Here is a 16,911-nt window from a genome sequence, read left to right on the forward strand (position 1 = left end):
CACATATCATGTTATGTTGCTAATCATTGCCCAGCTATGTATATACAAATATAACAAGCAGTCATATCGTTTTACTTTGAGATCAAGGTATCACAAGGAACTCAAATACCCAGTGGCGTAGGAAGGTACTTTTGAGTGGGGGGGGGGGCTGAAGACTGATGGCCGGCCTGGGGGAGGGGTGTAAGGGGAGGGGGTGTCCCCCTCCCCTTTGGAATTTTTTTGCATTTCCAGGTGGCCTCAGATGCAATTTGGTGCAATATAGCACACTTCAACTCCCACTCCATTTTGTAAAGAATTTTGCATTTTTACCTGGCCTTAAATGCAATTTGGTGCTCCAAATGAGATTTTTTTCTCATTTGGAAATGAAAAAGGGGTTTTCTGACTTGCGGAGCGGGGGGCGGAATGATACTTCCGCCCCCCCATATTTTTCACTGGGGGGGGCTGGCGCCCCCCAGCCCCCCGGTTCCTACGCCCTTGTAAATACCTATATATTGAAGAACTACGAGAGCACCCTCACACTGATAAATACATACTGTAAATACATACCGATATATTGAGAAACAGATTTACCAGCGAATCATATCATTATAATAATAATAATAATAATATATTTATAAAATATAACTAACAATTCACACCCTGCTATATTGAAAAAAAAATAATACCTAACCAGGAAATCATATCCTCTCACATTGATAAATATACAGAGTACAACCATCTTCGAAATACTGCACTCACCACAACCCTCAACCTATACCCCGTCCCAAAAGGAGTCACCCACCACAGCATCCGCAGAAATTACTCTCTTTTTTTTAAATAATAAAATATATAAAAACCGAAGAGTTTGGAAATGGAAGATTATGATGTTTCCTGTTCTACAAGTATTTTCGAGAATGTGAAGATTGAGGTCAGGTAAGAGAGACAGTTATCCGAAAAATCTTGCGACTTGTCGATAAAAAAAAGGCCCCTTCTTTTCTGGAAACGTTCAATAAATAAAACGGTAGGCCTACCATTACGTCACAGAACGATCCGATCTAATTTATCTTTTTTTAATGATACTAAGTAAGCGGATTAATTAAATTGAGTATGCATGAGCAGAATTAACAAGCATAACATTGATAGTCTTTTTTATGTCTTATGGTAAATTGCTATTTAGTAAACCAAAATGGTCACTAGAGAGCAAACGTTTCGCCACCCCTCGCCCACCCCCCCCCCCCCTCCTGCCCTTTTACTTCTACCCTATATTTTTATAATGCGGTATAATCAAATTTGAGAATGTCTTTTTATATAGCAGTGACGAGATTTTGTATACCACCTATAAGCAATCTTGGTCTTTATACCTATGAGCACACTGTTGCCTGTATATATATATATATATATATATATATATATATATATATATATATATATATATATTTATATATATATATATAATATATATATATAAGGCAGTGGCGTAGCCAAAGGGGGCCAGGCCCCCCCATTTACTTTGTGCTACAGTCTTGCCCCCCCCCCCCCCAATGAAATCCAGTGATGTATTCAAAATACTTCTTTTTTACATTTTTTTGGAGTTCTAATCACAAGTATTCATACCTCAGGGCTCATGTTCATACTTCATATAAGGTCAGAACTTGGTAATCAGACCGAGATATTACACATTTTGGGCCTTCATCATACCCACATACGGAGACCGATGATCAATATCGTCCTACAGAATAATCGCCAATAATTTGGCCGGTTGTATAACCATTACAAACTAGCGCTAGCAACCCATGTGCATTTTCTGCGACCAATGATGCCACTCGTGGAGAATTTCCACTGCACGTATAGGCTCTATAGGCCTAGTGACACTTGTGTGTGTGGAAATCTGGGCATTTAACCATTGTATTTGTGCAGACGAGGTGCCCATTAATACATATATTTCTCGGTAATTCCTACCATCAACCATCACGGGGTTGCCCCCCTTAAGAAAAATCTTGCCCGCCTGAACCCAATACTCATAGCTAGTACAGTAACCACTGTACTAGCTATGAGTATTGGCTGTCCCCTAACAATAGAATGCTGGCTACGCCACTGATATAAGGTAATATAGTATACGAAAGTGGCCTCTCCTTTGTTTTATTTGCCCTTATTGCCACTATACCACAATGAAACGCATCAAGTAGTTTCAATAGACTACCTTCGATTGCATATGGATATGAAAGATTCCACTAAATTATAGTGCGATAGGCATGTAGATAAAAGCTATAGAGTTTAAAGACACAGTATCGAAAGATTTGATAGATAAACCGCGTCTTTATGTTTGCCTGGTGGATAATTGAGCTCAGTTCATCCTATACTGATTGCGTGTCATCGGTATATACGGCATAACTTTCAAGGTAGCTCAACTTTAGTCTGCGGGTGACAGGTTTGTATATACTTTTTCCTGTTTTTTTAATCAATTTTGATAGTTAAATTGCGTAGAATCGTATGATTATGTCATTTCGATTACCAAATAAGTGCATGGTAATCGGTGAAATCGGTGTAATGGAAAAGTCACATTGTTTTAAACAATTACATAACTTAGAACACGACAATTGTCAAGTGCGGCCGCTATATATGTTTATGCCGAGTTGTATATAGTACAATACTTCAACTTGTCGGTATAGAATGCACAGAGAAGCTGCTTTTTTTCTTCGTTTTGGTCGGAAAGGTTTGAGGTAATTTACATTTAACACATCATATCGTATTTACATGTCCCACTGACCAGACTCGCAGCTATACTTTTCGTGGTGTGAGGAGGCGAAAGCCTAATTATTGTCTCCATTTTAAGAGTCAGAGAACGTAATTTTAATTAACGCTTTTATTAATATGACTTTTCGTGACACCATGATAGGCCTATAGGCTCTGCCATCTGTTTACGAATTCGAATATTAGTGGGGGCGGGGAACCCAAAAATTTAACTGACGTCCGTTCTGGGGAGAGGTCTAATGGGGTGTCTCTCCTCTCTTGAGAAACTTTTGTCTCGGTAAGGGGGCTTTCATGCAAAATGGTGCTACCATTTACGTCATTTTAACTACATATTTGTGGAAATAATTTCGTGTGCATGCTAGTGTCGTATTATCGGTAAGCTATTTGGAAGACATTTTGGGAGAGTGTAGGCGGGAGGGAAGGTGTACTTGTCCAATCTCAGACTGAGGCTACGACACCTCATATACTTGCAGCATCAAATATTTACTATTTAGTAGTACGTATCGCATATGTCTTTGTGGTACGGGTGACCGGCGCGCCTCAAAAACCAACATGTGGTAATTTCGCATGAAAATGAAAAATATATATATAAAAAATGTACGTACGTAATGATATCTGGGGCTGTGAATGTTCAACATTGTTAAATCATGGTGTTAGAAGAGACCTACATGGTTAAATAGGGTACTCATTTTTATTTTTTATATATATTTACGCGCCCCTTTTTGGAAGAAATAAATTGCAACCCTGTTTATGGCATTTTTGTTAATGTTGTGGAAAACCATCTCTCAATTTCTTTATTCTAATTTAGGTATGATGACGATCTTGTGGTTCAAAAAGGAAACAGGATTTATAATGTGAAGCAGTCGAACAAGTTGAACACGGACTCTACGGATAAGGTTCCATGTAGTTTTGTTATGCTTTTTTTTGGCATATGAAAAATCAAACTTGTATTTTAATATAACCAAATGGGCCAAGGATAATATATATGACTGACTTCGGAAAAGGAGAAAATACTTCACTTTCTTGAATTTGCGGAACAAGACTTTTTTCCAGTAAATAATACTTAGATTCTGTTTTTTAGCGAATTTTCACGGCTAGGATGTGGATGTGGACTATAAGATTGCAAGAAGTGCAACGCAATACAAAATTCTAACACTGCCCTTAACTGTAGATATCTACGAAATGCGTTAAAACACGTCACAAAATGGTCAAATATCAGTGAATGGGAAAGCACGTGACTCTTCATCATCATTATCTCTTTGTAATGAACGGTTAGTTTTAGTTATAAAGATTATAGACATGTCTCGTAAAATGTTCGCCAAGAAGTTAGCACTAGCGACCACATGCATTATAACGGTCATGGGATTATCATTCTTTGTACAATATACGAGCCAGTATCAACATTTAAAGCCAATTTCAGCTTCTGGATCTGTGGCAAGAAGAAATATGTTCATGTTAAAATCAATAGAGAAAGCAGATCTTGGAACAAACGTGGCCGACGAGACCAAGGAGTCTAAGTCATTTCTACCCGATAAATCTGTTGTTATGTTTAACGTTATGCCGAAGAGTGGAAGCCGTACCCTGTACGAGCTCGTAGCGAAAATGAATCAAACGAAAAATATAACGATTAGAAACACGATGGATGGATTCAACCAAACTTATGCAGAAAAATTACAAGAAATACGAAGATTAATTTATTCTCATGACTTAGGCTTTCTTTATACTCACATGAAGTTTGAATTGTTTGTGAAAGGTAATAAAAAGCCTAAGTATATCAGTATTGTACGAGATCCAATCGATAGGCTAGCATCTCTGTATTACTTTGTGCGATATGGTGATGACGTAGCCGACCAGAGCGAGGCCGGACAACATTTTCGAGAGCGTATGGAACAGATGAATCATAGTAGTGAATCGTTTAATGAGTACGTGATGAGTAGAGGTCTGTCGCGTCACAGCTCTACGGCGACGGTGAGACACTTTTGTGGGCATGACAAGATATGCGGCAAGAATAATAAGAACGCCTATAAAAATGCGGTAGAGAATATCAACAAACAGTACATATTAGTAGGAATTATGGAAGATTATGTTTCTACACTAAAAGCTTTGGAAATATTAATACCAGATTTATTTGCAGGTGTGACTCAGATTTATTTAGATCAAAGGAAAGGAATTCTTGGTAAAATGAGAACCAAAAACAAAACTTCAATTTCTCCATTTGTTAGGAGAAAATTGAAAGAGGAGATGAAAATGGATTATAAACTTTATGATTATTTAAAACTGAAATTCAATAGATTAAAAGCAAAGTTAAATATCTCAGATTGATTTTATATCCTAATAAGAAATGTATTACTTGTATGTCTTAATTAAATGCATAAGATGATTACCTTGGATAATTGTTGGTATACAAATGTAGTTGAATATGTATAAATGAATGAATGAATGAATGAATGAACGAATGAATGAATGAATTTATTTCTCATTGAAAACAATCATATTCTAGGCTTCTCGTGTTTATGTGTATTTACAGGAATACTATACTAATACTGTGAAGGGGAATGGGAGGTGTGAATAATGTAAAGTTGAAAATCATTTCCTTTTCGATTGAGAGTGGGGGCATTTTGAAGTTCCAAGGAAGGATGGTGTCATCAAAACAATAAAAACAATGTTCATTAAAGCCAGTAGTTAAAAATTGTACTTGGTCATTGATTTGTAGTAATAACAAAAGGAATTGTTATCTATCACTATTGTTGTTTTGTGCATTGTTTGTCAAGACGAGAACCTTTAAAGTAGTGAAAATGTAATGATTAACATTAACGTTACCATGCATTTTTTTCCTTGTTTAAACATATATATAAATATATAATATATAAACATATATATTGGGATACCAAAATTTAATACAGGCTCTTCAGAATGGCCTGTTGCATTATTCCCTCAGTGTTGCTACCTAATAAAGTATGTTATTTTTAAGTAAAATGATCACCTTTATGTCATTTTTATAGTTTATTTTATTTAGTAGGTTCAGCAAAAAAAAAATCCCACTTGAGAAGAGTACTGATTTAATGATAATCTCATCAATCCGTCATAACTCAATCTTAGGCATGGGTTGTAAACTCTTAGAAAGCACTTACAGAAACGTTCTGCCTGAAGTGGCGTCACGATTGAATAACCAATCACTATTCGTTTTCCTCTTCTACGTCGTCCAATGTTAAAGTAGTACAATGATACTGAGATTGTGATACATCGAGCAAGGTGAGAGCCGTCTGCTCGAAGCCGGATGCAATTAAACGATTACAAAGAGCGCCAGCAGAAGGGATGATTTTCCTCTCTCGACAGAGAATGAGAGCGTTTGCCATTTGCTCTCGTGGATCCCTTACCGATCTTTTAATTTGTTGAACTGTACGGGCGTCCATACCAGTGACCAGATCTGATGGGATGTTTTGTACAAGTGAGGGCCACTCATGGGCCCTACTTGTATGGATCCAGCTACTGACATAACGTATACAGAAGTCGCTCATTGCACCTGAAAAAAAAGTAAAATTCAATGTATATGTATAATGTTTAAGTCAGAAAAATAAATGTAATAAAGTATAACTGTCCCCTTTTTTCAATATTCAAAGGGCCAAATGGCATTTTCATTGTGCACGTGTATATATATATGTGTAAGCGTGCGTCTGTACGTAGGCTATAGGTGTGTGTTTGTGTGAACCCGTTCTTTAGTACAAGGAACGAATTGTCCCAGTATCACAGTGAACTCACGATATATCGTTCACGTTCGAGTCATTTCGAAGAAAGCGTTGAAGAAAATGCAATCAGTTCTTGAGTTCAAGGGCAACTCAAGTTAAAGTCAATATTGACCTGTCTGCTTCAGTGATTAACAAGAAACCAGGTGCAAACAATGTGTAAAGAAAACTGCGCCATACAATACCTGACGCACGCGATGGGTGTATGCATTTGTGGGTTGGTTTCCCCCAATTCCTTTGTTATAGGTTTACCAAGCCTTATTGCATTTTCTTATTGCAGTTTTCTATAGCAGGCTTTTCAGTGATTCAGCTTTTATGTTCCGTCACATAATTAAATGTCAAAGGCCATATCAGCTGAGAAAAACATTGCCAAGTTTGAGAAATGCAATCAAGTTCGCCTTAGGTAGGCACTATATATTTGAAAAGTGACCAATACATGTTACCGCTTCTTGTGTGTGTGTACGTTTGTGTCAGTCACAGTTACTTTGATTGATAGGCTTATGATGTTTAAAATGTCATTTTTCATTACATAAAAGAGGTATAGAAATAAGACCTCGACTGATTCCATGATTTCATGTGACGGTCAACAACAAACCAAAATGAATTTTGTATATTTGCTTGTAGTTATATCCTTTAAGCCATAAAATCGGTATATGCCTTTGCTACACCACTTTTTGAGAACATATCATGAAATGCATCGTGTTACTGGAGCGTATTTATATATATATATATAATGTATAGATCGCATTACATACCCTTTACCACACTGACCGATCCCATTTGATCCACGTCTTTCGCCAAGTTATCGAGTCCCGCCTTGCCTAAAGCTTTCATAAGCTCTGTATGTGACGCATATTTCCCGCGCGTTTCTTTCCATCGGAGGAGAAGTCTGTAACCAAGGTGAGAGTCGGCCCCGCCTCGCGGAATCATCATCGTCGTCGTATCGAAGCGTAACTCGTCGGCGAGATCGTGTATCAGCTCGTCAGAAATTTGAGGGGCAAGAGTCCTGAGGCCTGTTGTATGATTAAGATGAAGAAATGGTTAAAAATATAGAGAAATATTCGATGATAAAGCAGTTCGAGTAAGGATTTCGGGGAATACATTGAGCAGACGACATGTCAAAAGTCTCAGTATATAATTATGTACCATCGTCATCCAATCCTTTATACCTTGGGTCAGGAAGACGCAGTGGTGGTCAAGATGGACAATTTGCGCCTACTTTAAGGAAGAACGGAGGAACCGATTCAAGTATTAATTTCTGGGCCAAGGTATTTTTTTATTTCAATTTCTTCAAGTCTAGCCGAACTCGAAAAAATGAAATACTTGTGTGCACCATTGAAAACAAGCTTACCTCTATATTCAATTAGACAAAACACAATGGATTACATCAAGAAGAGGCTTAAATATATAAATCACAATTTACAGGCAGCATGCACTCCTACAAGGTGGGGGCGGTGGGGGGCGGGAGAGGGGCAGGGCGAGAGCCAAGTGAGGCCCAGTGGATAATGATATCACTGGGTGCCTGTCTAAGTCCGTTTCCTAAGGTATCTGTAGTATATAACTAAGAATACATTATTCTTTATATGGCAATCCCCTTCCTTAAATAATCGCTCACTCCCGGGGTGTACCCCCCCCCCTCCGACTCCCTCCCTATCTGATCGGCCTGCGTCTGCCACAACCGCTGTACCTCCTTATTGGGGGTACGGATTGGGGATACTAACACGTATCAAATGTGAATTGAACTTTAAAAGTTCACCCATGAATCACTTACAATAACAGTGGATATAATTCACAATCGAACGACTTAAATTACGTCACTTGATTATAAATATAATAATCTATACCCAAAGCTTTATTTTACTTTAATTCTTCTTTTTTTCAAGTTTGTAATACTTACGTTTATCTGAGAGCAACATTTCATTCATGATGGAGGCTGTGGTACCCAATTGGTTCGATTTCATGACGGCGATTAAATTTTCAAACGTCGCTCGTGAATCTGCGTCCGCCATATTCCGCCATTTTACGAGGGTGTTTAGGAAAAAAATCCGTTTGTTGAAATCCTGTCCATATTCTAGCAGAATTGCCTCAATATCCTCATCAGTCAATCCTAAACTTTTCGTGACTCTCATGATGGTTTCGCGATCAACATCTTTTGTGGCGATACGAAGGATGTCGACTGTGTAATGGATGGAAGAACGAACCGAAATGGACAATTAATTTCATGAATGAACAAAACGCAAAGTAACTTAACTGCAAACTACAACACGATAGATCAGTAATGTATCGGATGCATGAACAAAAGAAATGGATTAACCTCTTTATGGATGAACATAAATAATAAACCGTTTTTATTGTTGACGAGTAAAAATAAATAAAGTGAATATACGTCATCGAAACGGATGAACAAAATAGATAGATGAACAACCAATAATCAACTTTTGTTTGTGGCAATACAACGAATTATCGAATTTGAGGTGGAATGTAATAAAGTTATAATGTGTGAATGAACATAAAACAAATTCTAAATAATTTCATGATAAACGATGAACGAAAACAAAATATCCGTTATTTGGTTATACTGCATATACCAAAGAATGCATGAATGAATGAATGCATGAATGAATGAACAAATAATCAACGTTTCTATGGAAATGAAGTCACTTAAGAACGCAAAATCACATTAATGAATTGGACGAAAAAATTAACATTGCATTAACAAATTGCACTTCGAGACAAACTACATAGACACATACATAGATAGCTACACCAGTTAATGATAATAACAACTTTCGCCCCGATTTTTGTATGCAAAGTAGGCCAGGCCAAATAGATCTGCGACAGATTTCTTGATTTAAGTCTTGGTACTTGCTTCAAGCAGTATGCTTCATTAAGGCATATGTTCGGAGAGTATTTTATTTAGAAAGCGACAAACTTCACATTTTTGAAAGCTAAAACTTTCACATTTTTATCACAAAATCCTTTGATGTGAAACAGGACTACGTGCTAAAGGGTTAGCGGACGGTTTATGTTCAGATAGTGAGGGCGTCTATCAACAATGTCAAACTGATAAACCGTCTGGCCTACAGGCTTGTAGGAGTATTTGGGTGGCGGGAACGTTTAGCCGATGTTACAAGATTACATGTACTAGCATATTTTCTGCTGCAGAGAGAGAGAGAGTACTATACAGCAAGAAATGTTTGCCTTAATAAGGTTCTTTCAAACAAAACGTTTGCCTAAATTCTGAGTAATTTAGGACTCATGGCTCAGTTTCGTCATAATGACCTATACTGAGATTTAAACACTTATTTTGACTCTACGGCGACTTATTATATCGTCAGATGCATTTCTAAAAATTGATGAGCTATATAAATTGCAAATATTTATCCATACCATCTCTGGCATCAACTGAGCTTATTTCTGTGTGTTTCTCTGCTACAGCTTCCATACCAGAATATCTAAGCGCTTTAAGCAGGCGTATATGGGTAGCTCGCCTTTTCAGTCTCTGGTGTGTGTCCTCTCTCCATCGCCAAAGAACCTAGAATGTATAGTAAGTATTAAAAGAGACAATATTGAACTCTATTGGACTCTATTGGACTATATGAACTATATTGGACTATGTGAATTATACTGGACAATAATTGGAATTATTTGGATTATATTGGACCGTATGAACTATATTGGACTATATACTGGAATATATCAAATAAATTATACTGAACAATAATTGGACTTATTTAGACTATACTGGACTACACTGGACTCTATTGGACTAAGTATGTTGCCCTATGTTGGACTATAATGAACATTATTTTGCACAATATTGGACAATATTAACTATATTGGCCTATACATATCAGAAAGTACTGGACTTATTGAACTATATTGGGCAATGCATATATTAGACTATGTGCACTATAAGACTATATTGCACTTCCTATGTTGCACTATATTGGACAATATTGGACTATATTGGCGAAGGTGCATAACTCGCTGATTGTAGACACATTCAAATGCACCTAGGTTTTCTCAGTAATACTGAGGGTTTGACTGAGGGCGTATCACATAATGTCTGAATATGAAAGCATGCTCTCATGGTCTATAATGAAAAACACAACATAGAAAGGAGCAATTAATGGCACATTTGAAAGTAAGCGTCATTAATGGAATAATATTTAAAGACATAAATCTACAGTATTATTATTATTTTACCTGATATTTGTGCTCGGTCATTTCTGCATCAAATTTTGTCTGTACCTCCTCAAGGTTTATAGCAAGAATATCAGCAAACGGCTTCAGGTCCCCTGGTAATGCCTTCCCGACCTTTTTCAGATCTAAGAAATGAAGTTATTGTGATGACAAGATTTTCAGGATTAAATCAGCTATTTCACATATAACTGGGCATATTTACAGGAGGATGATGTCAAACGGTGGTCAACTTTCTTTGTGTTTTATCATGTTTGTAATAAATGTTTTGGAAAACATTAGAAGGTATATTTGTCGCTTTTGTTCTTACGCATATATTTCATCTCGTTGTTAACCGAAATGATTCGATTGGCAAATAACTAATATTGAAAAAAAAATGGAAAAATGACATAATAGGTACTTTTATAAGTTCTGGTACACCAAAGGTATAACTTACATTGATCTGTAAGTAAATTTCTGTTGAGACTTGCTGCAGCTGACTTCATCTTAACAGCCAAGAATGCCTCAATAAGTTTGGAGAAAGTGGCATCCTGACCTATGGAGGAATGAAACAATAAAACTAGACTAATTGAAAATAACATAATCACAGACATAACATATCAATACATGCAGGCGTATCCCGTAATACTGTGGCTAAGACTAACACTTTCGATATTTATCGATGACAAGTGAAACGTACTTACACCTAATATATAGGTAAAGAAGCTTAACCTAGCGGACATCCATACCAATTGGTTTTCGACCAAGGGAGGGGCCTCTCCCACATTCTATCGTATAGTAATACCTAGTAGTAATACCTTTAGATGAAAGGGTCATTATTCAACATGAAAGAAGGCTCCATAGGATTACCCTGGCAGGGCAATAATGAGATATGCTCTTAGTATATATAATGGATGATTACGGGAGTGTTAGTGGTTAACGCCGGTGCCTTCCAATCATAAGGTCCCCAGTTCGAGTCACTCCAAGAGTAATGTATGTCGTCCAGTTATAGAGTTGTTGGCAATTGACAATTCATAATCATGGACGTTAAAAATGAATCTAAGAGACTGACTTCGGTCAGCTTGCGGCTTTGATAAGCCAATGAGGCTTCTTCGCGAGTTCCTGCTTGCAGGAGAATCTAAAATACATACATATATACATTAATCAATCTAGAGATTGACGAACCCGCAAAACAAAATGGCGACCCAAACGTTTCCTAATCAGTTTTGCGTGGTTGTCTGACATTCTTTGGTTATTTCCTTCACTCGATTACCGAGTAAATTATTGTAAGAGGTGACGACGATGTCGAAGACGTTGATGGTGATGACGATCGACTAACCTTTTTTCAGTTTCCATTTTTCGAGGATTGCGTATCTCTGCTCATCAAAGTCTCGGTGGTGAGGCAGCAGGCTCAGATTCAAGACTTCAGTCTCAGTCAGACCAAATAGATGCATCGCCAGAGGAACGACAAAATTCTTGGGAATATCTTTCGATATCGTTCGAAGCACAACGTCTGAAATGGAGCACAAAGAGACATTTAGGGCAAATTATAGACAAGAATGAGTCATTGCTCACATTTTTAGTTATATGTATAAAAGATGTGAAATAAGTAATAAAGTCAGTATTGGATGCGGGTACTTTAAAAGTTTATTTCATTGAAGTACTTCCCAGAACCTGCCAATCACAGTCTCTATACGTCATTAGATTTTTATTTTAACATCAAAGTATTCTATTTTGGGGAGATAACATAAATGCTATATCGCGTATAATGTCGTACCTATCGCCAAACTCTACAATATTACACTATGAACTTGATCTTTAACGTAACACTGTTATGCGTATTATAGTAAAATAATGACTCAGATCGTGTCTCGAAAAGTTGGGGGTTCGTGGAAACTCTGACATCCACATGGGGTTCGTGGAGGGGAAAAGTTAGGAAAACCCTGGTTTAGAAAATTAAAAAATGAATCGTCCCACTGGCTGAGAAGTCAGATAGAAGAAACAGACCAACTTCTATGGAAGACTGCAGTGCAATGAACAATGTAGAACTAAAATGACCGATGGACAGTTGAACTATACCCTATTCGGTTGCTTGTTTAAAGGCGGCGTGTGAAGACTCGCCCACAAAGAAACGTCTCATGCCGGTAATCTGACCTAGTTTCGAATGAGGTGTAACAGAAGTGTTAGACACCACCAGTCCACCATCGATCCCAGAAAATACACACACAGCTTGCTACCGTCGGTAATTAGACACTAGCATACAGTCAATACATACAGCTATACGGTCAGTACCCACAACACAGTGTATATAGCAGCGATGGACATCTCAGGTCTATAGATAAAAGATAACAAGGTATCACGTTTCATTACTGTCTGCATTTTGTAGCGACAAGAAAAAACTTCACTTGCAAGCAACGGAACGTTAACTGTTTCAGAGGGCGGCACGCGGTCTGGGCGAGTCTTCAATGCCTTTAATTTCAGTCTCCCGGTCTTTAAAGAGTCCCATATCTTGGCTGACTAATTAATTAAGACTTCATAAATTCTGATTTTGCTCACTCCAGATGCAATAATATTTGGAGATACCTGTCTGCAGATGACAAGATATTTTGAATTCCATACCTTTAATAAGTTCCGTCTCTTCAAATGAGTCGTGAATCTCTTGAGGTGCGGGATCTTCGCGTTCCTTGATGCATAGATAGAAGAGAAAATTTATTTTATTTATTTATTTTTTTGGAGATACTTCAATTTAACCAGAAAGAATATTTACATACAGGATAACCGGCGGTTGTTAAGAGTACCGTAAGTTGTCCTAAAAGAATGCAAGCAAATTCTGTTTAACATTAAAACTTGCATTGTTTTTTTGCACGATATAAAGCCAGCTTGCGTTAGCCTTTATCCGGCGGGGAGTACCAGGGGCAGGGGATACACAATTTGGGAAGGGGGGGGGGTGTGTGAAATATCCAGTCCTATAATGTAGCTGCTTGGAACAAATAAAAGTTAAAGTAATAATTTGAAGGTGTACAGTCTTGTTAAAGGACAAGGCCCTCACACACGACTTTACAACACTAACCCCTGGTCATTGGTACTTGCCACACCCACACACCAAAGTGTGCACAATTAAAAGAATCCTTCATGGGGCACTAGAGTGCGCCACATCTAAGTGTCCCCTGCATGGGGGACTTAGCATAGGGTGCAGCCACAAACCGCAACTATATTTACAAGTTACCTCAGCAAGTCCCCATACATACACCTGGGTGGAGAGAGGCAATGGAGGTATAAAGTGCCTTGCCCAAGGACACAACGTAATGATCTGGCCATGACTAGAACCTGCAAACATTAGATCACAAGTCCACTGCCTTTAACCACTTGACCACAAAACTCTCACAAATAATCACGTTACCGATGCATCGTTCTTTCTTTTTCAAGAAAAGAGGGTCCAGTTTGCATAAAAAATAACCATTCAGATATTGTGTTAAGTAACTGTTCGTCATACCATAATCCTTCCTTTCGTTTTCAAAAGGTAGCCAAATCTCAACAAATTACCTTCCTTTTTCTTCTTCATATTTCGTAAATATTTCCAGACGTCTTTCAGTATAGCCCACCCCCTCCCCCACCACTTCATATATGCTGGAAAGATAAGCATGGTCGCTCATTTTCATATTTCAACAACCAATTTACTCTCGTACAAACTTCAAAGAACTCAGACCAACCGAGACATCATATTCTCTAATACACTATATAATCTGATGTTTAGGAATAACATTGGCAAACAGAGCTCCCCTGTAATTTTCTTTTTATATATGTTTGGTAGGCTTTTCGTCCCCCCCCCCCACCTCCCGCACTCCTTAAAAGTGTGTAACAATATGATGATCATTAACAATGACTACCCCTTTCGTCACTACTTTTTTCTAATCATCAACCAGACCCATTTGTCATTTTCATCATCGCATTACCTTCGGAACGACTAATTTAGACGATGACGTCACATTCCCAATGACGCTCTCCAGGTTATTCAGCGTATAATGACGACCGCTTCCTTTGTTGAGTGTTCCCGCCTGTAACGTCATACGATGGAGAAGTACTTTACCAGCGTACTCGGACTGAAACCGTCCGTGGTAGACACCTCTCACGACAAAATCTTTACGGTTCGTTCGATTTCGTAAATATTTTAGTTCCAACCGATCTTTACGGTAGCTCTTGTCACCAAAAGTGTCCACCTTGAGATCACCAACCAATCGGATGAAAAAGTTCTCTCCGGTCATGGCCTTGAAGGCGGCCCCTCTGATCTCTTCGCAAGGGTTGTAGCCCGCCTCTTCCATATACTTGTTCAAGTCGTCGCACCCATCTTCGCGGACTATGTTAGCTACGATCTCCGTCTTGTCGGAATCGCGTTGATGCACGACGAACTTAACGGAGTCGAGGTTTGGCTGAGGCATCTTGGATTGTAAACAGCCGTCGTTATGGTGATGCTGATGTTTTCTGGGAGATATAACAACAATAGAAAATAATTATAATAGCCTAAATGATAATTAATTATTTTAATTAACATATTCAAAACGTAAATAACTTTCATACATGAATTGTTTGCATTCTACAGTCAGTGCAAACATTGCGATATGTTGGTTTTTTTAATATTTAGATATCAGGCAACTTCAATGGCGTAATTTGCATTAAATTGGCAATGTCCACCCCCCTCCCCCCCCCCACTAAATACGTCAAAAAGTGGTCATTCATCTTTAAACTTTCAACAAATATTTTGTCAGTAGTCACTGCTATTTTTCTAATTTAACAGCCTATGTCAGTACTGTAATACAGGGGTTTGAAAGGAGGGCCTGGGTTAGGACATTCAAAGACAATCACTTGGAAGACTTAGCAGTTTTTACTCAATTTGGAGGTCCTTTTGATCCCATTCATGTCTACACCAAACGAGTAACCGATCGATGCGTGATTAAAATGTATTTATGTATTATATTTGTCAAAACTGTGGACATTAAGGATAATTTTACAAAGGCATACAAAGGGTAAGAAATTAAGAATTATACTCATCGTGAAATGCAACTTGAACGAGAATAATAAATCTCACGTTTACAATACGTTTACAAAGCGCTTCCATAGAGAAAATATCAGATATTGTAGTTCCTTTGTCAGTTGCGCCATATACAGCTTTGTCAGTTGCCAAAGCAGCAGTTGCCATGGTAATGGTTAATTTTCCCGAGTAACTACTCTCGGGGGGTCACCCATTGTGGGGTGCCCCATGTTGACCGGAAGTCCATGACTGAGGGGGGGGGGGTCAAAACGTGTCCGTGTGTGTACAATTAATAATTCACAGACCCCAGACTCGCCAACACAAATTATAATTGTGCCTGTGAATCGTTTTGAGTAATGTTCGCACATATCCGCATATAATTGCAGAAAACGAGTGAGTAAACTAGAAACAATTGTACTGGATTCACCACGTAAAAACATTATATGACCCTGGCCGTAGCCCTGTATCAGTGTACAACTATTGGCTATATAAGACTTAGATGTCTAAAAGCTATATATACTACTCAAGGCTTAAGAAACGTAAAGTAGATAGTTTATTAAGAAATAAACATCACCATTCAATCATCTCTGCTTTCATATGAACCAGTTTAGCCTTAGCACTTTGTACCATATGTATTAAATTCTAGATTACACATAAGCAATGAAGAAATTAACACTTTCTTACCTTACAGGATTCGTCGTTTTACTCCACTGTAACCCTATTTGACTGTTTGCTTCACTGGAATTCGACTACACACTACGTTAATGCAGTACACACACACAACGATGTATAGCACGCTAACTGCCTACATATGCTGTTATTATCGTTCCACATGGCCGCGTCATGTTACCAAGCAACTGCGATCGACATTTTTTTCTAACCCTGAGCCCTCCACCTCCCGCCACGATAAAGAAATAAACAAAAGAAAGGGGTGAAAGTTAGCTAGGAGTCACCCAACAATGACAGGACCAGACAGCCATTGTGTCTACATCTTGTTAAATCGATTCTATCAGAGATGACACCATATTATCTATATAGTCCTATATTGTGATTTAGTACGGCTACGCGAAAGGTCCATTGATCCAAGAAAAAATAAATAGCAACAACCTTCTGCACCGTTAAAGGGGCTAAAATGTGAAACAAAGAAAAGTTATAATTTGTTATGAAACCCATGCTTAGTCTGTTACCATTAAAAGTTGTGTTAACAAAGGTGCCTATATAGAGTCGCCT

The 16,911-nt window shown here is 38.0% G+C and overlaps 3 protein-coding genes across 3 annotated transcripts in view; 2 read left to right on the forward strand and 1 right to left on the reverse strand.

The window, feature by feature from the left end:
• The first annotated feature begins 2,111 nt into the window (after positions 1-2,111).
• LOC139968754 (uronyl 2-sulfotransferase-like) lies at positions 2,112-5,052 on the forward strand. Its single transcript, XM_071973109.1, has 2 exons — positions 2,112-2,407; positions 3,539-5,052. The coding sequence occupies exon 2, from the start codon at positions 4,030-4,032 to the stop codon at positions 5,050-5,052; it is 1,023 nt and encodes a 340-aa protein (XP_071829210.1). The 5' UTR covers positions 2,112-2,407; positions 3,539-4,029.
• An 847-nt stretch (positions 5,053-5,899) lies between these two features.
• LOC139968753 (uncharacterized) lies at positions 5,900-16,467 on the reverse strand. The gene is made up of 10 exons (XM_071973108.1): positions 16,366-16,467; positions 14,609-15,134; positions 13,275-13,338; positions 11,995-12,168; positions 11,113-11,211; positions 10,683-10,804; positions 9,864-10,008; positions 8,371-8,649; positions 7,229-7,486; positions 5,900-6,253 (listed from the first exon to the last, which is right to left on the reverse strand). The coding sequence occupies exons 2-10, from the start codon at positions 15,089-15,091 to the stop codon at positions 5,907-5,909; spliced, it is 1,971 nt and encodes a 656-aa protein (XP_071829209.1). The 5' UTR covers positions 15,092-15,134; positions 16,366-16,467; the 3' UTR covers positions 5,900-5,906.
• Positions 16,468-16,791: 324 nt separating this feature from the next.
• LOC139968756 (uncharacterized) overlaps positions 16,792-16,911 on the forward strand; it is a 223,241-nt gene continuing 223,121 nt past the window's right edge. Inside the window, exon 1 of the mRNA XM_071973112.1 lies at positions 16,792-16,795. The gene's annotated coding sequence lies outside the window, so the exon portion shown is untranslated. The remainder of the gene's footprint in view (positions 16,796-16,911) is intronic.

Source organism: Apostichopus japonicus, chromosome 6 (assembly GCF_037975245.1).
Source record: "Apostichopus japonicus isolate 1M-3 chromosome 6, ASM3797524v1, whole genome shotgun sequence".
Lineage (NCBI taxonomy): Eukaryota > Metazoa > Echinodermata > Holothuroidea > Aspidochirotida > Stichopodidae > Apostichopus > Apostichopus japonicus.